The sequence below is a fragment of the Crocuta crocuta genome, unplaced genomic scaffold (assembly GCF_008692635.1).
Source record: "Crocuta crocuta isolate KB4526 unplaced genomic scaffold, BGI_CrCroc_1.0 scaffold217, whole genome shotgun sequence".
Lineage (NCBI taxonomy): Eukaryota > Metazoa > Chordata > Mammalia > Carnivora > Hyaenidae > Crocuta > Crocuta crocuta.
The window spans coordinates 2,303,822-2,326,020 of record NW_027532208.1 but is presented as its reverse complement, the minus strand read 5'-3'; the positions used below and the strand labels follow the sequence as shown (position 1 = coordinate 2,326,020).

The 22,199-nt window shown below is 56.4% G+C and overlaps 3 protein-coding genes and 1 non-coding gene across 6 annotated transcripts in view; 2 read left to right on the top strand and 2 right to left on the bottom strand.

Moving 5' to 3' along the window:
* Nucleotides 1–963: 963 nt before the first annotated feature.
* On the top strand, nt 964–9,577 carry STX1A (syntaxin 1A). Its single transcript, XM_077777938.1, has 9 exons — nt 964–1,036; nt 1,363–1,462; nt 4,079–4,153; nt 4,835–4,908; nt 5,010–5,118; nt 5,212–5,285; nt 6,049–6,186; nt 7,828–7,938; nt 8,167–9,577. Exons 1-9 carry the CDS (start codon nt 1,016–1,018, stop codon nt 8,242–8,244), a joined length of 780 nt encoding a protein of 259 aa, XP_077634064.1. The 5' UTR covers nt 964–1,015; the 3' UTR covers nt 8,245–9,577.
* A 686-nt stretch (nt 9,578–10,263) lies between these two features.
* Nucleotides 10,264–21,652, bottom strand: BUD23 (BUD23 rRNA methyltransferase and ribosome maturation factor). 3 transcript variants are annotated; one of them, XM_077777935.1, is made up of 13 exons: nt 21,547–21,652; nt 21,413–21,450; nt 20,006–20,101; nt 19,832–19,914; nt 19,638–19,734; nt 17,028–17,124; nt 15,931–15,981; nt 15,200–15,285; nt 14,957–15,002; nt 14,734–14,792; nt 11,441–11,566; nt 10,642–10,731; nt 10,264–10,509 (listed from the first exon to the last, which is right to left on the bottom strand). In XM_077777935.1, exons 1-13 carry the CDS (start codon nt 21,592–21,594, stop codon nt 10,455–10,457), a joined length of 972 nt encoding a protein of 323 aa, XP_077634061.1. In that variant the 5' UTR covers nt 21,595–21,652; the 3' UTR covers nt 10,264–10,454. The 3 variants fall into 3 exon arrangements, with proteins under 3 accessions (XP_077634061.1, XP_077634063.1, XP_077634062.1); XM_077777937.1 differs by lacking the exon at nt 11,441–11,566; XM_077777936.1 differs by lacking the exons at nt 21,413–21,450; nt 21,547–21,652 and adding an exon at nt 20,855–20,960.
* On the bottom strand, nt 11,180–11,311 carry LOC144242935 (small Cajal body-specific RNA 20). Its single transcript, XR_013338500.1, has one exon.
* Nucleotides 21,653–21,712: 60 nt separating the features above from the next.
* Nucleotides 21,713–22,199, top strand: part of DNAJC30 (DnaJ heat shock protein family (Hsp40) member C30) — a 2,721-nt gene continuing 2,234 nt past the window's right edge. Inside the window, exon 1 of the mRNA XM_077777939.1 lies at nt 21,713–22,199. Within this exon, the coding sequence (XP_077634065.1) occupies nt 21,802–22,199 (398 nt within the window). The 5' untranslated portion in view covers nt 21,713–21,801.

Below are 22,199 nucleotides of genomic sequence, written 5' to 3'. Positions count from 1 at the left end.
CCTAGGGCAGGCCCTGAGCGAAGGGACATGACTGGGCTTGCCAGCCCCACCTCTGGGCCTGGAGGGAAAGAGGATCGAGGTCCGATGTGAAGAATGACAAGAAGAGGGGCTCCCGGGTGACTCAGCTGGTTAAGCATCTGACTGCAGCTCGGGTGTCATGATCTCACAGTTCAAGGGTTTGAGCCCCCTGCCGGGCTCTCTGCTGTCAGTGTGAGCCCGCTTTGGGTCCTCTGTCTCCCTCTCTCTCTGTCCCTCCTCCACTTGCGTTCTCCCTCTCTCTCAAAAATAAACATTAAAAATTTTTTTTTTTAATTAATAAAAAACAACTGACAGGGAGAGAACAGAGTTTGCAGAGCCCCGTGCAGGCAGTAACCCTCTGGCGTGCCTGAGGTGCTCTGGATGGCCGTTTCTGAGCCCTCCTACCTTTTTGGAGGCACGTGTTGGTGGCACGTGGCCGCCCCTTCCCAGGTACCCCCAAGAAAGGGAACTTGGGAACTTTGGGCCCCATCTTAATTAAAACCTCAGGCCCAGAAAGTAGAGAAGAATGGCTTCCAGGCAGCCTGTCTCAGGCCAGGTCTGTGGCTTGGGGCCCCTGGCCAGGGGACCAAGCCTTCCCAGCTGTGCCCTAGGGTGAGGGGCATACGGGGAGGACCCCAGTCCTGTGGGCAAAGAGCAGGCAGCTGGGCAGAGGAAGGAGTCCCCGGCCTAGAAATGGAGACCTGGTCCTGTCACCAACTCGACAGGCAAGGCCTCTCTCCTTCTGCCCGGTCCCCAGGGGTCCTCCAGGCCTCACTGTGCCTGGGAGCTGAGGGCACAGCCAGACCTCGTCCCTAGGACAGTGACCCAGGCCCTGGAGCCGAGCTGCTGAGTATAGATGTGGGGCAGCTTGTGGCCCTGGGTGCAGCGGGCCCCAGTGGGCCTACCACAGGTCTGCTCATGTGTCCACACCCCTGTGCAGGCCAAGGACAGCGATGATGATGACGATGTCACTGTCACCGTGGACCGAGATGGCTTCATGGATGAGTTCTTTGAACAGGTGGGAGCCAGCACACCCCACCTCCTCACATACACTGGCAGACCTTGGGGGGGCCCACATCTGTCCTCTGAGCCAGGCCCAGGGTTCTCACACCAAATAACAGACCTATTCTGAGGGAGAATAGACTGAAGCTCAGAGGGGAGCAAAGTTTAGGAATGGACTGGCCCACTCTCCCCATCCCATTCTAGAAGGATATTTGGAGCCCCCCCCCACCTGAAGCCTGCTCCTGCCGCTCCCCGAACTTGACCTCCAGCCCCAGTTTGGGCCGGCCCCAGGTCTGTGAGCCCCCACCCTGGGTCTCCCCCTGACTGGCCGGCCTGGCGCAGGTGGAGGAGATCCGTGGCTTCATTGACAAGATCTCAGAGAACGTGGAGGAGGTGAAGCGGAAGCACAGTGCCATCCTGGCCTCCCCCAACCCTGACGAGAGTGAGTGTGCACGAGATGGGGGGTGGGGGGTTTGGGGCCTCCAGGGAGGCGCAGCTGCTGGGGAGAGGCTCCCGGAGCCCCAGCACCCTCACTCCTGGCTGGCCAGGGGTACCTGGGTGTGGCCGGGATGGGGCGGGCCCCATGGAAAACGTCAGGAAACACAGCTGGCCCAGGCACTGGGGGGCTCAGTGCCTGGGGCTCCCTCGGACTTGTGCGGAGTGGGGCTGCTGTCCTTGGGCCTGGGCGGCATCTGGCGCCAGCTCCCCCTGCCATCCAGGTAAGCTGGGTAGGTGGGTGCTGCCCAGCTCCACAGGAAGCCTCTCCGCCCAGCCCCTCCCTTTCCCGAGCGTCCCAGGGGAGCAGATGGCAATGCCGAGGCTCAGCTCCGTGGGAGGGCAAGCCGGCCGAACGGGAGGAGCTTCCGGAAAGAGCTGGCAGCCACTGGTACCCCGGAGCCAGGCGTTATCGGGATTCCAGGAAGTCACCTTTCTCCCTCTGCACAGGGAGCCTCTGTGTGTCTGCATTCCACTCTGTCCCCAGATAGGTCCCCTGGCCCTGCTGTCACAGTTCTGGGGGCGGGGAGGGAGGTATTGATCACCGTCCCCTCAGCCCCAGGGAGTCAGTGACAGGGCTGGGGTCCAGGTGTGCGACCTGGCCAGTGGACTGTGCGTACGTGCACACAGCTTCTGCTTGCTCATCTCCTCCCTCACCTCGCCGACCCCTTTGGAAGGCGCCGGCCCATGGGGCCCCAAGAGTGCAAAGGGGAGGGTCCCACCCCTGGTTGGGCCAGGCGAAGTGCTCAGGGCTGGATTTGTGTCTTCTCCAGCAGTATCTCCCCATCCATAGCCCCTCGGCCCTGGGTCCCCTGGCATCCTTGAGCCCCCACAAGAAATCTCTCCATGCCCCAAAGTGTGGTTGAACCTGAGACCAGTGCCAGGCCCTGAGGAAGGCTGGGAGCCGGGAGACCAAGCTGGGAATGGGTGGGAAGCAGAGAGGGGCACACATTGAGTGTGGCCGTCGTGCATCGGCCCTCCCCTCAGCGGTCTGTCTGGGAAGACAGCATGGTATGTCTTAGTGTGCATGTGTGTCTGAGTCAGGTGTGTGCCCCCGTGTGGGCTCCTGCTGAGGAGAGAGGGGGCTGACTGTGGAACAGTACTCGAACGAGCTGGGGCACTGGCCTGTCACCTGCTGGAAGACAGGCAGAGCATGGGGCGACGGAGGTGCCAGTCTGTTTCTCTTGCCACCTTCCACACAAGGTCGCCCCAAGTCATACAGTCGGTAGCGACCAACTGAGAATTACCACTGTGAGCAGGGCAGGCAGGAGTGGCCAGCAGTCACTGATGTGGGCTCCCAGGCCGTGCCTCACAGGGAGGGGGCTCCTTGTCGGGCAGAAGGCATGGTTAACAAGGAGTCACTGGGAGAGATGGCAGCGAGTGGGGGGCCTTCCCCCGGCCGAGGCTTGCTCTGCCTCCCCTGGGCGCTGCCATCCGGGCCGGGGCTATTTTGGGTCTGAGCAAAAGCGGCTGAGACATCAGAGCAGCTGGTAACGTAGTTTCCTTTGTTTGTACGAACGAGGTGCCCTCCTCCACTCCCCGAAGCCCCCCACTTCGTTATCCACTTGGTAGGCACCCCCCCCATCAACCACTATAAATGCCCCTCCTGACCCCTTATAGGAGAAGGCCCAGCCCCAGAGGAAAGCAGCCATTGGATAAGAAAGGCTCAGCCAGGAGCTCAGTCCTGGTTTTCTCTAGGAAGTAGAGCCCTGGGGTTGCCCTGCGGTTGGGGGCCAGGGCTCCAACCCTCACCCCATAGGGAAGCAGCCCCCTTGCCTCCCTGGGGGTGGGGCAAGCCGAGTACCCCCATGGCCTCTGCCAGCTTTAGAGGTGGCTCCAGTTGGAACAAGGGCCCGAAAAACACTAGGTCATGGCCTTTCCCCAACTTCGCCCTCATAGGCCCAGCCACCTGCTGCTTCACAGCCAACTGTGTGCCAGAGGCCCCACCTCTTTGAAGCACTTCCCCATCAGCTCCCATCCAGGCCAGGTGCCTCACGCCCCTGTCCACCCACTGGGCTCAGCACCTAGGAAGAGGGGGACTCTTGAGTAGAACAAGGTCTGCCCCACCCCGGGTGCTTGATTCCACCGCCACCGCCCCCCACTCCAGCCCCCAGCTCTGTCACCCTATTGGCTGGATGCTTTCTCCCTCCCCCACCAGAGCTACCAGGTAACTCTAGGTAAGCCTGCACCCCCTACCTTCTACTCAGGCAGGCATCAAGTAACTGCTCCCCAGTGCCAACTCCAGCACTGCCAGCTGCTCCACAATGATTTCTGCCTTAAATTTAGACCCATCTGCTATCTGCGGGGGGTGGGAGAGCCAGCACAGGAGGAAGGGAGGCTCCTTGGAAGGCAGCACCGGAGGGAGAGAGGCTATAGCTGCTGTGGCCCTGGCCCAGGATCGGAGGGGCAGGCAGAGCGTTGGCCAGGGGAAGGGGGAAGACCCGGGCCCCAGGGTCTGCCCAGAGACCCCCACTGGGCCCACCCTATGCCAGAGGCTGAGGCTGAACGGCAGGCAGCAGGGGAACCCCCAGGTGTCTACCCTGTACCCCTTCTGCCTCCCCAGAGACGAAGGAGGAGCTGGAGGAGCTCATGTCTGACATAAAGAAGACCGCAAACAAAGTTCGCTCCAAGTTAAAGAGTGAGTGTGGGTTCCAGCCATTGTTTGGGAGGTGGGGGGCCCTCCGGGCCTGCTTTCTCTGTGTAGCGATGGGGTTTCACTAACTCTGAAGGATACATTGGATCTTGCTTTCCTTTATGAGGATGCCACCATGTGCCCATTCCCTCAACTGCTGCCCGGCAAGGCTTGTTTGTGCCAGGCTCCAGTCTGGGCCTGGGGACATAGATGCCCGAGGCTTCATTGAGGGAGTGCCCCCCTCTGAGCTTTGTCCCCCATGCGGCCCACACCACAGATGGCCCACCCCACAAATGCACAGGACCAGGGGCCTTGAGCTGTGCAGGGCGTGGCCGCTAGGCCCTCCCCACTCTGGGCATAGCCCCTTGTTGGGCACACAGGCTTCCTGAGCAGGAGGCAGGTTAGGCCTGGGCCACCAGGCCTAGCACATAGTGGGCATTCACACACAGCGTGGCGTGCCCTTGAGGCCTCACAAATGGGCACGCATGTGTGTACACACCGAAGCAAGCAGCATGCCTGGATGGGCCTTCGTTGGCCCCCGATCTGTCCGCAGCTCCCTCTTCCTCTGCTTCCCATGTGACCCCCCTCCCAGACCCCAGGAGACCCTCCCTAGGGGAGGTCCTGAGCCAGATCCTGGGCAGTGGTGAGGGAGACAAGTTATGGCGCAGCAGCCATTCATTCCCCCAGGCATCGAGCAGAGCATTGAGCAGGAGGAAGGCCTCAACCGCTCATCCGCCGACCTGAGGATCCGAAAGACACAGGTGCTGCCGATGGGCCTCTGGGGTGGGCAGGCGGGCGCCTGGGGCTCTGGTGCTCGGTGGGGCCGGGCCTGACACCGGCACCCCCACCTCGGATCCCTCAGCACTCCACGCTGTCCCGCAAGTTCGTGGAGGTCATGTCCGAGTACAATGCCACGCAGTCTGACTACCGCGAGCGCTGCAAGGGCCGCATCCAGAGGCAGCTGGAGATCAGTGAGCTGGCGGGGCCGGGGGTGGAGGGGCGGGGCCAGGGCTGCCACTGATCTCTGCGAGGTGTGCAGGGCTCAGTGTGACCCCTACTCGCAGCCGGCCGGACCACGACCAGTGAGGAGCTGGAGGACATGCTGGAGAGCGGAAACCCGGCCATCTTTGCCTCTGGGGTGAGTGTGGACCACACCCCTCCCACCAGGCCCCCAGGTGTGCTGGGACAGGGCAGCATTTGGACACAGCCACTTTGTGAGGCAGGTTTTAGAGAAGGCTGAGGCTCAGAGAGGAAAAGGGGCCCGGCTGAGGCCACATAAATGTTAGTGGCAGAGGTAGAATGTCTCCTGGTTCCTCCCAGTTAGGTCCACTTCCGTGCTTCTCCTGTCCATTTGCCACCAGCTAGGGGTGCCTTCCGCTGTCCTCTGGGCCTTTCTCCCTTCCTGGGGAACACGGTGCCCCTGGCCCTCTCAGGTGAAGCTTGAGCAGGGGGCTTTCTGAAGGAGGTGGCCCACAGGGTGAAAGGCAGCTTGGGGATGTGGGTTCCGGGAGGAGAAGAGGGAGGGGCAGTTACCCTCTCTGGGAGGTAGAACGGAAGGAGAGGGGGAAGGAAAAAGGTGGTTCAAGGTCTGGGTCTTTGGGGCAGCCAACTTGGGCTGTACGAGACTGGTGATAAGAGCGACCACTTAGCAGTTACTCTGTGGCTGGCACGGGCCAGGGCGGGTGTTGTTAGCCCTATGTTAACATGGAGAAGTCCAGCTCAGAGAAACCAGGGAACAGCTAGTCAGAACCAAGCAGGAAGTGGGAGAATGCTGTGGCTGAAGAGGGAGCCACCGCCCATCCCAGCTGCCTTTGCCCTCGGCCAGCTGTCCTGGCCCCGGTCCCTGTCCTTGCCCCCTTCAGCAGGCCCCTGGGTCCCAGCCCGCTGCTCCCACCCCCTAGATCATCATGGACTCCAGCATCTCAAAGCAGGCTCTGAGCGAGATTGAGACGCGGCATAGTGAGATCATCAAGCTGGAGAACAGCATTCGTGAGCTGCACGACATGTTCATGGACATGGCCATGCTTGTGGAGAGTCAGGTGAGTACCAAGGGCCCCGGTGCCCTCCGCCCCCCAGCCCCCAGCAGCACCCAGGGCTGCACTAACCCCCACCCTTTTTGCCTGACACGCTGCCCTGCCTGGGAGGGACTGAGTCTCCAGGTAACTAACCACCTGCTGTTGAAACTGCCTCCCGGGCCCTGCCCACCTAAAGGACCCCGTCCCCTGCATGACTCTGCTACCAGGACCCGGTGCTGCATGGCTCTGCTTGGCCCTCCAGAACCCCAGGCCCTGCATGGCCCCACACCCAGCCTTGTCCTGTCTTATTCGTCCGCTGCTTGTCACATGGGCACAGTGGACAGCCACTTTTCTAGGAGCCGGAGGTATAGCAGTGACCAGGACAGCAGAGGGCCTGCTTCCTGGAGCTAATGTCTGTTGGGCGAAAGGGCAGCATAAGTCAATGAAAAATGGAATGTTTTCCAGTTGTGCTAGGTGCTGAGGTTAGGAGGAGGCAGTGTTCTCCAACTTGAAAGTGCCCAAGAATCCCTTGGAGGGCTTGTAAGTTTGCTGGTGCCCATTTCCAGAGATTGGTAGCTCAGGGTGGGGGCCTGTAAATTTGCATTTTTTTGGAAGTATTTTTCTCTTTAGAGGGAGAGAGAATCCTGAGCAGGTTCCATGCCGTTGGCGCAGAGCCCGACATGGGGCTCGATCTCACTGTGAGATCATGACCTGAGTTGGCCGCTCAAATGACTGAGCCACCCAAGCACCCCTGAATTTGCATTTCTAACGGTTTCAAGGGGGATGCTTACGCTGCCAGTCTGAGGGCCATACTTGGGGCAACTGTAAGAGTCCCTGAGGTGGCCACTTTGGACGGGGTAGTCAGGGAAGACTTCTCTGTGGAGGTGGCATTTGAGCTCTGAAGACTTCTTGGGGTGACAGTGAAGAGCTGGCCCAGGCAGAGGGACCTGCAGCAGGACGGTCCGAGACTGGCAAGAGCCGGGCTCGCGGAGGAGGCCGTGCGGCTGCAGCTCAGGGAGAGTGGAGGTGAGGCAGGGGGTGGTGCCCAACTTCTGGATTCTCTTCTAGGCTGGAGGGGGTGAAGTATGGGCGTGGTGCAGGCTGAGTTAGCAAGCAAGGAGGCCACGAGGAGGCTGCCACCGCCAGTGGCTGAGAGACCAGAGCGGCACGGATGCCAGTGGGAGCAGTGGACTTGGAGAGAGCAGTCATCTGTCACAAAGCTGCTGCTGGGGGTCCTGGGCAGTGTCATGGCCAGAATGGCCTCTGGAGGCTGCGTGGGACCAGACTACAGGGCCCAGAAGGGCTATGGGAGTGGGCAGGGGGTCTTAAATATTTTACAGCTGGATGGAAGCGCTGTGCCTGCGGAGGACGGAGTGGGACACTGTCCAGACCGCCTGCTCCTGCCGTGCCCCCTCTGCCGCGCTCCAGGCCCGGCTCAGCGCCCTCTGCATGGTCCCCACCCCCCTGGCTGAGACTGCATGGCCAGTTCCCTCCCCCAGGGTGGCTGCTCTGCCTGGGGTGCCTGGCCTGAGGGGCACAGGTGAGAGACTGTACCCCATCCTCCTCACACACAACACACACCCCTTTTCTTTGACTTCAAGGTGCTTCCCCAAAGTCCTGCCCTGAGGGGGGCCCTGCTGGAGCTCGAGTGTCCTGGCCCTGCAGGGAGAGATGATTGACAGGATCGAGTACAACGTGGAACATTCGGTGGACTATGTGGAGAGAGCCGTGTCTGACACCAAGAAGGCCGTCAAGTACCAGAGCAAGGCACGCCGGGTCAGTAGCCTCCCTCCGCCCTCCCATTAGGGCCTCGGGGACCACCACAGACCCCTCCCCACTCTGCCCTGACCCCGCCTCGGAGCTGAGCAGAGCCCTCACCCTGAGGCCTCCAGCACTTGGTGCCACTGCCTCCCTAGGTACAGTCTGGGCTGCACCTTTCCCAGCCCNTAGCTCTGGCCCAATCTCCTTCATCTGAGGCTGCTCCTTTCTGCTTTCCTGGTGCAGAAGAAGATCATGATCATCATCTGCTGCGTGGTCCTGGGCATCGTCATCGCCTCCACCTTCGGAGGCATCTTCGGATAGAAAGCACCAGCCACTCCACTAGGGATGGTCTGCCCTCAGGAGGCCCCCTGGCTGCTGCCGCCTTCTGGCTCGGGCCCTCCTTCCCGCCCGGTACTGCTCCTTCCTCTGCCGTAGGGCCCTCCACACCCATCCTGCCCTGAGCCGTCGTGTGCATGATCTCTGTGACCGTGTGTGTCTGTACCGAGGAGCCAGCGGGAAGCCAGGCTGGAAAACAGCCAGTGGGGTGGGGCAGGTCAGCAAGGAACAGACTCAGGCCCTGACCCAGGCCGCCTCACCCTTCCCAGGTAGCGCCACACTCCCCCCTTCCCCTGCCTCCGTGAATTCCACTCGAGCCTGGGGTCCGCCCTCTCCTGGGACCGAGGCTCGCTCTGGACCCCAACCTTGCCTCCTACTGACTGGCCCATCTGCCCTGACCTCCGTCCTCTCCAGCTGTCCCCCCTAAGCTGAGCCCCCTGAGGGGTGGGGACCAGCTGGCCACATGGTGCTGCTTTTCAGGTTAAGGGAGGAGTGGCCCTGAGAGACAGCCCAGCTCTAAGCCTCTAACAGCTGACCACTGCCAGGGAGGCTCAGGGTGCTGTGGCCAGGTGGCTTCTGGCTGTGTCAAGACCAGGCTCCCTCCCCTGCCGAGGGGCAGAGTCCAGTGGGTCTTGGCTGCCTCATCCTCCCTTCCCACAATCCTGCAGCCCCAGGAGCAACCCCTTTGGGCTACGCCTCACCCCAGGTAACATTCCACGAGAGACCATCCGGTGCCTAGTTTCCAGCCACCCTTCGAGCTAGGGAGGCAGAGCAGGCCCGTCAGGTCTCTGCCCTAAGCCGAAGCCCGCACCCTGGGCCAGCCGCTCTCCCTGGCAGGCCTCAGTCAGGTCCTCAAGCCATTGTGTTGCATGTTTGGGACAGTGGTCCCTGCTCTCTTGTGCTCTGGGAAGTCAGATGTCACTTCAGGCCTGCAATCGCGTCCTGCCCTCGCTGTCCCCCATTGATGTGCCATGTGGGTGTCTGGTGTCTAGGATGCAGTATTCAGCAGCCAGCCAGGGAGGAGCGCCTCCCTCCTCCCCATCTCGGGGCTTCTCAAGTCAGAAACGTGCCCCCACCCAAGACCCCTCTTCCTCGTTGACAGGCAAGGAGTGTGCATGCGAGTGCATGCAGTAGGGGATGGGGCCGCGTCTGTGCCCTGCCTTCCCTCAGCTCTGCTCCTGCCCAGTGACTGTGACCACTGTCCGTGCTGCCTTCTTTAACAGCAACTTCCCTCCCTCCACCCCTTCACCAAAGGTCTTGGGACAACCAGCTGCCCATTTTGTGAACTTTTTATGTAGAATAAACATTTGTATCTGTACCAGGTCTCTGGCCTAGGTTGTTTACTGTCACGAGGTCACGGCCTTAGAACCGGGGGTAAATGTGCCCAGCACTAACCGGAAAAAGGGGCTCGGAGGCAGAGGATCCCCACTTCCCTCCTCGGCCTTCAACCTCCAGATCCTTTGGCCCCTCCACTCCTGCTTAAAGCCTGATGCCCATTCTGTCCTGAGGGCCCAGATCTGCCCCACCTTCCGCCTTCCCAGTAGCTACAAACCTGCCCTGGATTCCCACTCACTCAGCCTGCTACAGCCACCACCCCCCAAGCCCCCCGCCCTAGGGCAGGCTTGCCTGCTCTTCTGACCACTAGGAATCGGACAGGAGACACACCCAGAGGCAACCAAGGCTGGGCAATGAGCATTTGGTGGAGCTCCGGGCCAAATGTCAGCCCAGGCCCTGGCTGAATGCCTCCTTGGGACTGGAGGACCAGAGACTGGGCGGTGGCCTCAGGACAGTGGGTCCCATAGACCCATTTCACCCCACCCATCCTTCCCTAGTGGTGGAATAGGTAAGCAGCCCGAAACTGATCTGTGTTCCTCGTAGGTTAAAATAGGGTGGTTTTCACACATTTAAGTTCCTCAAGCCTCTTTTGGACCTGGGGAATCAAGTAGTCAGAGGAACTTGAGATTTGCTCCGGATCCCAGAGCTAGGAAATGCCAGAGCCACAGATCCACAGAAAGTGGTTTATTGCTTTTAGAACAAAATAAGATGCATTTACAACTTTGTTAGTAAAGAAGAACTGTTAGAACTTTTCTAAAACAATTGTTTTGTCAACTGATGCAAGTAGGCACTTCAACAGAAAACTTCCCGCTTGCAACTGTGCAGACCCGAGCTGCCCGGTTATAGACAAAGCGAACCGCTTAGAAGCGGGGCTTGCGCTTGCGGCCAGTGTACTGGGTGTCGGGTCTGACCTCCCTGTGGCAAAGAGACAAGAAGGTGGTCTCAGAAAAAAGAACAAAAGGACCCCGGGGACACTTCTAGATGCAGGCGAGCCCTCGGTGGCCACAGAACCCCCATCCCCGGCCTGTCCCCAGCCCAGGTACTCACTTGCCCTGCCGCCGGTAGCGCTCCTTCTTCTCCAGCACCCACTCACGGCTCTTCCTCACCAGCCCGCGCCTCGCCAGGCTGCGCTGGACCCTACGTGGGAGACACAGCTCTGAGGGCAGGGGCGGACGATGTGTGGCACTCAAGCTACTCCACGCAGGGAAAAAGGGTGGTCCTCCCTGCGTCGGGTGGCCTCCAATGCCCCTGCCACAGCAGAAGTCCCTGCTTCTGGACACCCTCTCCTCCCCCAGTGATATCCCCTGGGCCAAAGCAGTTGTGCGGTAGAAGAGCAGGAGGTGAGAGGCCCCACTCCCTCCCAGGCATCTTGTGACAGTGACCGTTTAAGTGGGTTTGTTAGGTGCTGCCTGTGGGGCAAGCAGGGGGCCAAGGTACTTTTGGGACACCACCAGCTGGGGTCAGCTCATGAGAGCCTGGCACTACCCGAGGACGGCCAGATGGCCAGCACTGCCACTTCAGACCCTGGTCTGGCTGTGGGGTCGGCCTGCCTGGTACAGACCAAGTGGGGGTTCCCAGCAACTACAGATGTCTGAGGCAGGAAAACCAGGCTGCCAGCTCCCGGCAGCCCTGACAATGATCCTCAAGCACTGCTGTTGGCCTCCAGCCCTGGCTGAGGAGAAAAGGGACTCCCTCACAGCCCCACGGGAGAAAGGCCCTGGGAACATGGAGAGCCTTTTGTCCCCAAACCACATCCCCACCTGGCAGCTGGGCTCAAACGGTCTCCAGCATAATTCCTGCTACGGAGAGCCGCTCGCCATTTGAGTAACAACCATTTCCTGAGCACCTGAGCGCCGGACCCATGGATGTCCTACGGCAGATGTGGACCAGGCTCGCCTTTGAAGAGCCCACGACGGGGCCAGGGTAGGGACCAGCCACACCAGGCAAAGCAAGTGCAGAGACCCAGCAGCTGCTGAGGGAAAGACACAGAAAGGAAAAGCAGAGTCTGCGAAAACCAAGAAGGCTGCTGAGCTAAACCAGCATTTCTGCAGGTTGAAGGTGGGGCAGCAGCAAGCCCAGAAGCACCGCACAAGGGGGCGGCCCTGAAAGGACAGAAGGAAGGTTAGGGAACAATCGGTGCCTGGTGTGAGAAGGGGAGGGGTCCAAGTGGGATCCTGAGGGTCCGAAGCACGAGTTCCCTCCTTGCATGAGGGCCAGCACAGGCCGGATTCCAGCACAGGCCCTGTCCGCGGCTACTTCTCATCTGTTCTGACCCAATGATAAAAATCAGAATCATTTAAAAACAAAACAAAACAAAACTCAGGCTCGGTCAGTTGACTGTCCAACTCTTGATTTTGTTCAAGTCATGATCTTGCGGTTCATGGGATCAAGCTCTGTGTCAGGCTCTGCACTCAGCATGAATCCTGCTTAAGATTCTTTCTCCCTCCCCTCTGCCCCTCTCCCCTGCTCACATGCTGCTCTCTCCCTTCCCCGAAAATAAAAAATTAAGGGTGCCTGGGTGACTCAGTGCGGTGTCCGACTTCAGCTCAGGTCATAGTCTCACAGTCAGCCCAGAGCCTGCTTCGGATCCTCTGTCCCCCTCTCTCTGCACCACTCCCCTGCTCATGCTTTCTCTCAAAAATGAATAAAAACATTAAAAATTTTTGAAAAGAAAAAAAATCTCAGAATCTCACTTGGTTAGGCCAGTTCATGGAGATGTGAATACAGGCAAGGAATGTGCTCTCCCTTGAGTAACCAGGCAGCCAATGACGTTTCATGGCAAAGAAGTGATACAACGTGATCTAGACCCTTCAGCACATACAGGCAGTGGGGCATGAAAGAAACGTTAAGAATGCCCACAACCAGTGAGCAGGAGTTTGATGCACCAAGTGCAAAACAGGAGACAGCTGCCAACCCAGGGCTGGAAGTGCAGGACTAATGAACAAGGGTCTGGAAGGAAGGACAAGCTGGGGGGGGCAAGCTGTGAGCCAGAGAAGGAACGATGGGAAAGAGTCATGAGGGCAGATAAAGGGAGCAGTGAAGGCAGTGACTGGGCGCCCCAGACCAAAGGTGCCAAGAGGGAAGTTGGTCATTAGTGGCAAAGGCCATAGGTGGACCGAGTAATCAGTCAGAGAGCGCGACAAAATGATTAGACAAAAATGACAAGAACGTGAGAAGGCCGGATAATCCTCCCAAAGGACAACACCCCCCGCAACCTCCCACAGGCAAAGGACCTGCAGAGTGAGTGCACCGGGCACTGCGCGGAGTCTGCGCACACATGTGCTCTACTCAACACGCTGCCCGAGTGCTGGCACTACCCCCTTCTCAAAACAGACGAGAAACAGATGCTTACCTAAGTTTACAGTTAGCACGTGTCGTCTGTAGACCCCCAAGTGAGGACAAGAGGGATTCTACGGTGGATGGAGGGGGCTGAAGAACGTGCACGTCCCTCTGTGAGGTGGGAGAGGGCGCCACTCGCCGAGAGCAAGTGGTGGGCACCTTAGAGCAGAAAACATCTAGGAGAGCCCCCCCACAAATCCCCAGGGGGAATGGGCTGAGAAGGCTAAGGGAAGTTCAGGGATCAGAGGTCAGGAGGCACCAATCTATGGTGAACACGAGGAACACCCTTGTGATCTTCACCTATGGCCTTCCCAACCTATTCCCTGCCCACTTTTCCTCTTAAATGTCTTAAAAGTCTTCAGGCTTCTTACCCACATCAACCAGGACTAAGAAATTACCTCCTTCACTGCCTTACCATCAATTATCCAGTCAGCATACCTTTCACTAACAAGACCCTACTCTGGGATCAAGGACACACCAGCAGAGCCCGAGTCATCCTCCTGGCTGGGGAGACAGAGAACCAGCACCAACAAGTACACAGACACACATGATTCAGAGCAGTGAAAGGTGGAAAGGAAAATAAAGGGCAAGAAGAACTCCACCAAGGATACCGGAACAGAAAAATGACAACATGGGGTTTCCCTTTTTCAAAATTAAAGGAAAAAGGAAGGATTCACCTTGCCGCTGTGCAGAAAACAAATTCAAAGAGGCAAAGACTGAAAGTGGAGCGAGCCAGTGCCACAGCATCCATGCTCCAGGCAAGGGCGGTGGGGGCTCAGACCGGGGGAGGGAAGAAGGCTGCCACCCGGACAGACGCGGAGGACTGGTCAGAGGGGACATAAGAAGGACTGTGTGCGGAAGGGCAGAGGAGGGAGTCTCGGGGTGAAAAGCAAGAGCTTGGTTTTGTTCCTGACACCAGGGGAACTCTAGGTAAGGGCACTCGGGAGGCAGTTAAGAAAATGGAGGTGGGGTTGAGCCCACAGGCATAAATCCAAAGCAACGAACCCAGAGTTAGTGGTTAAGGCGGCAGAGAGAGAAAGGGTCTGGGCTGGGCCCCAGAGTGCTTGGAGAAAAAACAGCAAGCAAGCTGAGACCAAAACTAGGATGCGGTGGGAGGCCAAGCGGGGAAAAGCACCCAGGGAACAATCGGCTGCTGTCAGCGCCCACGGAGCAGGCAGGTTAAGAGGACAAAAGAGAAAGTGGACTGAGAAGTAGTCACAGACTTATCAAAGACAGAGGCTGGTGGGGCCCTGAGAAGCACAATCTGTGAGACAGAGGTGGGAGCAGAGAGCAGGAGAGAGAGAATGGTGTGGCAGAGCGAGGGGCACGTGTGAGATGTGACTGGAGGAAGCCTGCACCTGGAAGGGTGGGGGGGGGAGCTGGGGCACACAGGGGGAAGACTTAAGAAACCGTGGCTCCCTCTGCGAGCCGAAGGGAATGACCCAGGAGAGTGAACATGAGGACGCAGGAGGGGAGGGAGAGCCAAGAGGGGCAGGGGCCAGGATGCAGGTGGGGGAGGCAGCCTCAGGGAGGGAGGAGACAATCCGGCAGTCCTGGCAACAGGGAAGGCAGAGGGAGGAAGGAAAGGAGGTTGCGTGACTGTCCACAGACATCCAGAAGGGCCCCTACTGCCCAGCTTGAGGCAGAAGCAGGCATGGGCCCACAGGGTTCCCCATGGTAACCACCCTGGTGTCACTGCCACACTTGAACCTGAGAAATCTGGTGCAAGCAGAGAGCCACATCGGACGACTCCAGCAGCAGCAAGCCCCCGCACCCCAGGCAGGGCTGACAACTGTTTACCTCTCACTCGTGAACGTGGACTCCATGGCCTCCTCTTCATCAGCAGTTTCAGTCAGAGCCTGTGGGGACCAGAGTGCCCGTAGATCAACCTGGAGACCTCTCAACCCACCTGCCCCACCCCAGGTCGGGCCACCCAGGCCTGAGACCTTCCAACAGGTCCCAGGCCCAGTCCCACGAGAAGGGAATCCAAAGAACACGAGCCTGCAAACTCTGGATCCCTCACCTTTGGCAGAAAGGTTGAAGGCCCGGAAAACAAACAGAGGTAGAACCTGAAACCAGAAAAATACAGAGTGAGGGCTGGGCTCATAAAGCCACACACGCGGGGGACAAGCCCTCACACTCCTTCCCACGAACAGGTGCAGAACGTGTAGGCCCTGGTGATCCAGCCCCGCACTCCTCTGGCCCACTCATCACCCCAACACCCTCTCCCCTCAGCGCAGGCAGCACACTAGCCCCCAGCTCTCACTTCTTGGCCTTGGCGCTGTTGGGGAAGTCCACCACCACGCCCCCGGTGAAGCCAGCCTTGGTGGCCTGGGCTGTGATCAGCTCCAACTGAGGAGAGAACGGCAGCAGCAAGTGAGGCGGGGAGGCTGGCAGAATAGACCGCTTCCGTCCACTCCCTTCGAGAAGCCAGTCTGCCCCCAGGGTGGACTCTGCTCAGGAGAGCTCAAAGTCTTCATCAAACTGTTCCCAATGGAGTCCCCAAAAACCTTACACAGGAAAGTGCAGATGGAACCAGCAATTCCCCTTTTCTAGCCCAGAAACCCACATCCCTGCTCCCATCTCAGTAATGAATGACCACCAGTCAGGAGGCAAACTCTTTCATATTAGGGGCCGGGACAGCTCACCACTGGTCTTTCAGGGTCTGCACCTCTACCTCCTCATCCCCGTGGCACAACCCATCACAGGACAGACAGCTGTTACCATCCTGTCAAATCCTCCCCCCACTGCCATTCATTTGGTATGGCACTCAAACATCTTCGTAACTGTCACCCCACAGATCAGCCGAGAACACACATACGTCCTATCCTACCCTGCAGCTACCTCTCCCCCTCAGGTGCTCACTCCCTACCTTTCCCACCAGTTAGCAACAAGTTCCTTGTTCTGTCACCTCCCAACAGCAAGAGGGCAGGTGAGGGAGGCACAGGACCTGGGTCTCTCCCCGTCCCCTGCACCTCCAGTAGCAAAGGGGCTCACCTGCTCTGAGTTCTCAGGATATAGCTGCAGGACAGCCCGGGCTCCACGCACCTGCAAGCAACAAAACATCACTCTCCTACAAACATACCATGGGCTCAGGGCCCAACACTTCTCTCTTCCTCATTCACTAAATATCTGAGATCCCACCGTGCACATGACCCTGTTCTTATGGCTCGAGATGCAGCCGTGAACAAAGGACAGAGCGCCTGAACTTCTAAGGGCACGTTTCAGTGAGAAAGGTGGCTAATATACGGTGGTGACTTAGTGCCAATAAAAAAACAAATCAGAACAAACAAATGGTGAGTGACAAGAAACTGCTGGGTTTACTTGTGGCTCAAGGAAGGCCTCTGAGGAACACTTGAGCAGAGTCTTAACTGTCGTGGGGAGCTGGCTCAACAGAGGAGGTAAAACCATTTCCACAGAAAAGCAAACAAAGGTCAGATTAACCCCAGTGTGGGTGTGCGACAGAAACCACCTAACAGCTGAGGGCAGCCATCCATCCACAAAAAACAACCCATCCTAGGAAAACCAGGGATGAAGTGGGTGATTAAGAACCAAGAGATACGTAGCCTGTTCCAAAAGCGAAAGAACTCATTTTTAGGACTTGAAATCTCAAACTATCATTTGATCCTATTAAACAAGTGAAATCAACACCAGCAGTTAGGAAGGCAAAAAGCTAATATAGGTTCTGTCTGTGGCAAGTAACCCCCTGCACCCCATGTGAGCATCAGCAGTAGGGGAGCAGTGGGGTGGGAGTCACAGCATATATGTAGGTACTCGGCATGCCCTGGACAGGAGGTCTTGATCCTTATTCTGTGGAGTCCATGTTCCCACACCAACTTCTGATTCAAATTTAGTGCAGTCTGACACAGGAACCGTGATGGATCTCAAACTGTGACACCAGCACCTTCTACATTTCATTAGGGAGTGTCAAAGCAGCCAGCTCTCTCTTGAGGCTGAGACACGAGTAACCACAATAAGGTCTGCCATCCCGTGAGGTCCCATCTGAATGTTTCCCCTGGGACACTTCCTATTCCATCACTGCCAGCAGAAAGGAGAAGAGGCCAGTCCAGACTGGGAGGCAATCCCATACTCACCAGCACAGAGTAAAGAGAAGAAAAAAAGCAGTACAGGCGCTTGGTAGGAATGTCAGACTTCTTATTTGCGTTACAGAGCCACTGGACAGCAGAAATGCTGAGAAAGGAAGGGACCCCAGTCAGGACAGGTACCAACACGCACTGCTCTCCCCACCACACACATCCTTTGGGCCCAGGTGAAGCCCTCCTGCCCATAACTCTCTTTCTGGGCCCGTTCAGATCCACTCCATGGGACCATTCTACAATACTGAATGAGGAGAATAAAGAGAAGGTCAACGTTAGCTTCCTTGCAGCCAATCCAGATTTTCTCAACCTGGTTTCCCCATGCATCTCAAATTTCAAATTACTCAGCGTGTTAAGGCTCTCTGCCACCTACCCCTTCATTCCCTCCCTCCAACCAAGGGAAAACCCCTTTATAGTATTTACACCTAGACATTCATTTGTTTTCTCTCCTCCTCAAATCAGTTCCTTCAACTGTACCTGTTAGGTGTCTTCACTATCCCCAGATTTAAGAATTTCAAGCAACTATCATGTCCTCCGCTCAGGTGTTTTCCTCTTCACTGCTGTGCACACACATCCACAGAAGCTCAAGCCCCTCTCCCACATTTTATCTCTACCACTCTCCTCGTCAGCACTCATCACCACCTCCAGCTTGCTTCAACAACCTAACTCATGTCTCCTTTCTTCCCTTTTTTTTTAAATTTGAAGGTGGGGAGCACATGCAAGCTGGGGGGGGGGAGAGGGGGGAAAAGGAGGGACAGGGAAGACAGAGAGAATCTTAAGTAGGCGGGGCACCTGGGTGGCTCAGTTGGTTAAGCGTCTGACTTTGGCTCAGATCATGATCTCACAGTTCATGGGTTCGAGCCCCGCGTCGGGCTCTGTGCTGACAGCTCAGAGCCTGGAGAGCCTGGAGTCCGTTTCAGATTCTCTATCTCCCTCTCTCCGACCCTCCCCTGCTCACGCTCGCGCTCTCTCTCTCAAAGTAAATAAAACATTAAAATTTTCTTAAAGAATCTTAAGTAGGCTCCATGCACAGAGCCCAACATGGAGGTTGGCCCCACAATCCTGGGATCATGACCTGAGCCCAAATCGAGTCAGCCCCTCAACTGACCAAGCCACCCAGATGCCCCTTCTCCCCTCTTCAATAATGTTCCCAAAATACAGCTCTGATCTGGCCACTCCCTAGCTTCCCATCAATTACTAAAAAAGCTCAAACTTCTCAGCATGGAGCTTAAAAAACTCTTCCTTCTTGGGGTGCCTAGGCAGCTCAATGGGTTAAGCGTCCAACTCTTGAGATCGAGCCCCAAGTCAGACTCTGCTGACAGCTTGAAGGAGCCTGCTTGGGATTTTCTCTTTCCCTCTCTGCCCCTCCCCTTCCCTTGCATGCACGTGCATGCATGCTCTCTCTCTCTCAATAAATAAACTTTTAAAAAAAACACCTGTTTCTTCCCTACAAGCTATCAGGTTCCCTTCCCTGGCCACTTCTGTGCCTTTGTTCACACTGTTCCTTCACTCAGAAACCACCCTTTCCCCCGCAAGACTATCCAAGTTCCTCTGAGCCTTCAAGGCCCAACCTCAGCCCCTCCTACCCAAGGCTTCCCTGTGCTCTCTAGCTTTTCTTCACCGTTCTGGTGGGTCCTACAACTCTCTCATACCCCACACTCAATTTCATGTTTAGTTATGTGGCCCATGTCTTACAGCACCTGATACACCATGAAGGGTCTTAAAAACTGTAAGACGGGACTGTGTTGTATATATTTCCACAAACCTCACAGCACCTTGTATCAGGTCTTACATATAAAATACGCTAAAATAAATAAATAAGTTTGCCATACCATCTCTCCTCTTAAAGACAAAAAATGACTATTTACCCCTAAAATACACAGACCGTATCACCAGCCTTTGGTTTGCTGCAGCTTAGGACATCTCACCCAACCATTACTAAAAACCAATTGCTTTCCTTGAAATGCATTCCCTACCACCTTGTTCCTAGATAAACTAATTACTTACCCTAGAAGAAAATCTTCAAATACAAATTTTTACTGCTTACCTACATCCCCACTCCTCAACCCACAATCACAGGATTAAAGCTGACTTCCTCCCCTATCCCTTACAAAGGGAATAGAGAATACACCAAATACACTACAGAATTTACCACAGGAGACAAGGAACAACTTTGTGTTTCTAATAGTCATTTCAATGTTCTAACATCAGTTATCGAAATACTACGTAATGACTCAAAACTTGACCCTGATAACCCAAAGACTAGGTCACTGAAGAAACTGGAAAATTCTGGACCACTCTCCATTATAAAAGGAAAACAAGATGGCCGCTGGGGTCCACAAGATGGCTCCTAGAGGTGTAAGCAGCCACCCCTCCACCCTCCACCCCCCAACAAAGCAGGCAGAGAATCTGTACCAGCGGTACCTAAACCTGGCAACACAAAATGATCAAAGAAGTAGACAGTTTCAAAATACAATAAAAAATACATAACTGGGGGCACTACTCTAACACGGGGATGTATATTTTCAAGTCTTCTGTGTTACTCTGCACAGCCAGTTTGGAAAGCACTGACCTGCAGGACTAAGAGCAAGAAGTGAAGACTCTTACCTGATACAACCATCAAAGGTGCCTGGTTTGAAGGGAATGCCCTGGCCCATGTCCCCAAGAAGCAGGTCTCCCTCAGTGTCTCGGTCCAAGGCCGCATCTACATGGGACGATAATACATCAGGAAAACAGACGACGCATAGCTGCTCCATACTCATGAAGCGCAGTCAGCTCCAACACTAAGTAGCACATCTTACCCAGCATGGCAGGGCTGATGTCGATGCCCACCCAATAGTGTCCCTCATCCGAGAGATAATCTCCACTCAGCCCAGAACCACAACTGGAAGACATAATAAAACAGGAGCTCAATAGGGTGAGCAGCAAAGACACTCCTCCACCTGGACGCCCTGAACTAGGCTGCAAGATCTCACCCAATATCCAACAGGTAACAGGGCTGACCCTCTGGCAGACAAAGGAGCTCCAACGCACGCCCAGTCATCTTGGTCTGGACATCAATCATCCGTGAGCTGGGAAGGCAGAAAACACAAGCAAGTGATAAAGGATTTCTGAGCTAAAACATTTAAAAAAAAAAAAAAAAAAAAAAAAAAAGGAGAGAGAGAGAACAAGACACAATCACCCTGAGGTACTGTCCCAATCACCAAACTCAACTACAACTGTTTAAAAGCACCCTCCCAAATCCATGGGATACAAGCAACAAGTTATTTGAGGACACAAATTACAACTTTGCCAGCTGCAAAACCAATGTGAGGGAAATAAATCGCTTAGCTAATGACTAGCCACGTGATATTTTCAAGTCAATAAGGTTTTGACACGATTATTACTTAAAGACTCGTTTTCTGGAAAAATGACCCACCGAAGTTACTCTCCTGTATAAGGCTCAACAAGGCACAACAAAAACCAATAGCGGTTATTATCCATGAGAAATACAATGCAAGCCACATGGGACTTTCTTAGTGCCACAACCACAACGAAACACACAAAATTAACTGTAATAGGTCTCACTAGCCCAAGATGCTCTTAATAGCATCTCAACACATCATCCACATAAAAAAGGTAAAACGCTAACATTTCCTTCACAGTAAGTCATTGAGACCAAACATTATTTTAAAAGAGGACTTCGGACTATTAAGAAAACGGGTCTACAGTGCCATCTGCCTTTCCCAAGGTCAAGAGGGAGAATCACACGGAGTTCTGCTGCTGGGGGGGATAAAAGCTTATGTTGCTACACAGTAACAACTGGGCCGGAGATTTCTGCTCGCCTTCAGGGTCTTGGACTCTAATTTGAATGTAAAGCAGAACAGTTCTCTCTGCAGCAGTCTCAGAGCAGGCTTGGAAGTCTCTGTTGTAGCTTTCGCCTGTTACACGACTCCATAGTTAACACGAGTAACTTCCCCCCAAAATTCGGATAAACCACCAACACCTGTCACGAGAGCTTAACGACAACGCAAACGGACACACCGCATTCTGTGATTACGATTTCCTTCCCCTCAATCGCACCGACCCCCTTACACGTACCCACTGCCCCCGCCGATGTGACCACATGCCTCAAACAAGCTGTCACACGAAACTCTTGAGAACCACCTGGAGAAAGTACGTAGGATGCACCCCCGTTTTAATGCGAAGTTCCCTGAGGCCCAGAGCGTTCCGCGATTTACTCAAAGACCTAACTCTCCCACCGTAAGCAATGCGATGAATCCGAGTCCCTTCCTTCCCCCCGACACCCCAAACTCTTGCGTGCTCTCCAAGCAGTGCCGGCTCTCCCGATAACTTGCCGGTCCCCGAACCCCGACGCCGCGCAACATCTAGGCTCCCCTTACTTGCGCACGTATTTCCGGGCTTCGTTCTTGTCATAAAACTGCGAGGAAGAAAAAGAGAAGACCAGAAGACAAGGAATCAAGACGCGAAGACCGTAAACGAGGAGGGAAGGCCGTGCGCGAGCCGCAAGACTCACCAGCTCCGGGGGCCCGCCGTGCTCCGGTCTCTTCCCACGGGGCGCCATCTCCACGCCTCAGCCGCGAGCCCACTGCGAGCGTTCCGGGGACCCGGCTTTTATGTCTTCTGCCCCGCTCCCGCCCGAAAATACGCATGCTCCACCTCTCTCCCCGCCTCCTCTTCTACTCGATTGGCTGCAGGGCGGACGCGCTGCGAACAACGCGCGCCTCCCATTGGCCAGTTAGTCTTGCACCGCCCGCTTGGCCCTTTCAAGATGGCAACCAAGCGCGATCTGAGGTGGCCGCGGCCGTTGCTGTGGAGGTTGTGGCTGGCCCGGAGCGCTCCACAGACTCGGGGTTCCCGCCTGGGCCTAGAAAGGAGGACTTATTCTCAGGGCGACGGCGCGTACTCGCGCACGGCGCTCTACGAGCTGCTCGGCGTGCCCCCCACAGCCACGCAGGCGCAAATCAAGGCGGCCTACTACCGGCAGAGCTTCCTCTACCACCCGGACCGCAACTCGGGGAGCGCCGAGGCTGCCGAGCGCTTCACGCGCATCTCCCAGGCCTACGTGGTGTTGGGCAGTGCCACCCTGCGTCGCAAGTATGACCGCGGCCTGCTCAGCGACGAGGACCTGCGCGGACCCGGCGCCCGGCCCCCCAAGGCGCCGGTCCG

Coding starts and splice junctions, on each gene's coding strand:
- BUD23 (XM_077777935.1), bottom strand. CDS start 21,594: ATGGCGCCCCGTGGGAAGAGACCGGAGCACGGCGGGCCCCCGGAGCTG. Junction 19,735..19,831: donor CATCAGCCCTGCCATGCTGG/GTAAGATGTGCT, acceptor CGTCCCATGTAG/ATGCGGCCTTGGACCGAGAC. Junction 11,567..14,733: donor TCCACGTTCACGAGTGAGAG/GTAAACAGTTGT, acceptor TCTTTCCCTCAG/CAGCTGCTGGGTCTCTGCAC.
- STX1A (XM_077777938.1), top strand. CDS start 1,016: ATGGATGAGTTCTTTGAACAG. Junction 1,463..4,078: donor CTCCCCCAACCCTGACGAGA/GTGAGTGTGCAC, acceptor CTGCCTCCCCAG/AGACGAAGGAGGAGCTGGAG. Junction 5,286..6,048: donor CGGCCATCTTTGCCTCTGGG/GTGAGTGTGGAC, acceptor CCCACCCCCTAG/ATCATCATGGACTCCAGCAT.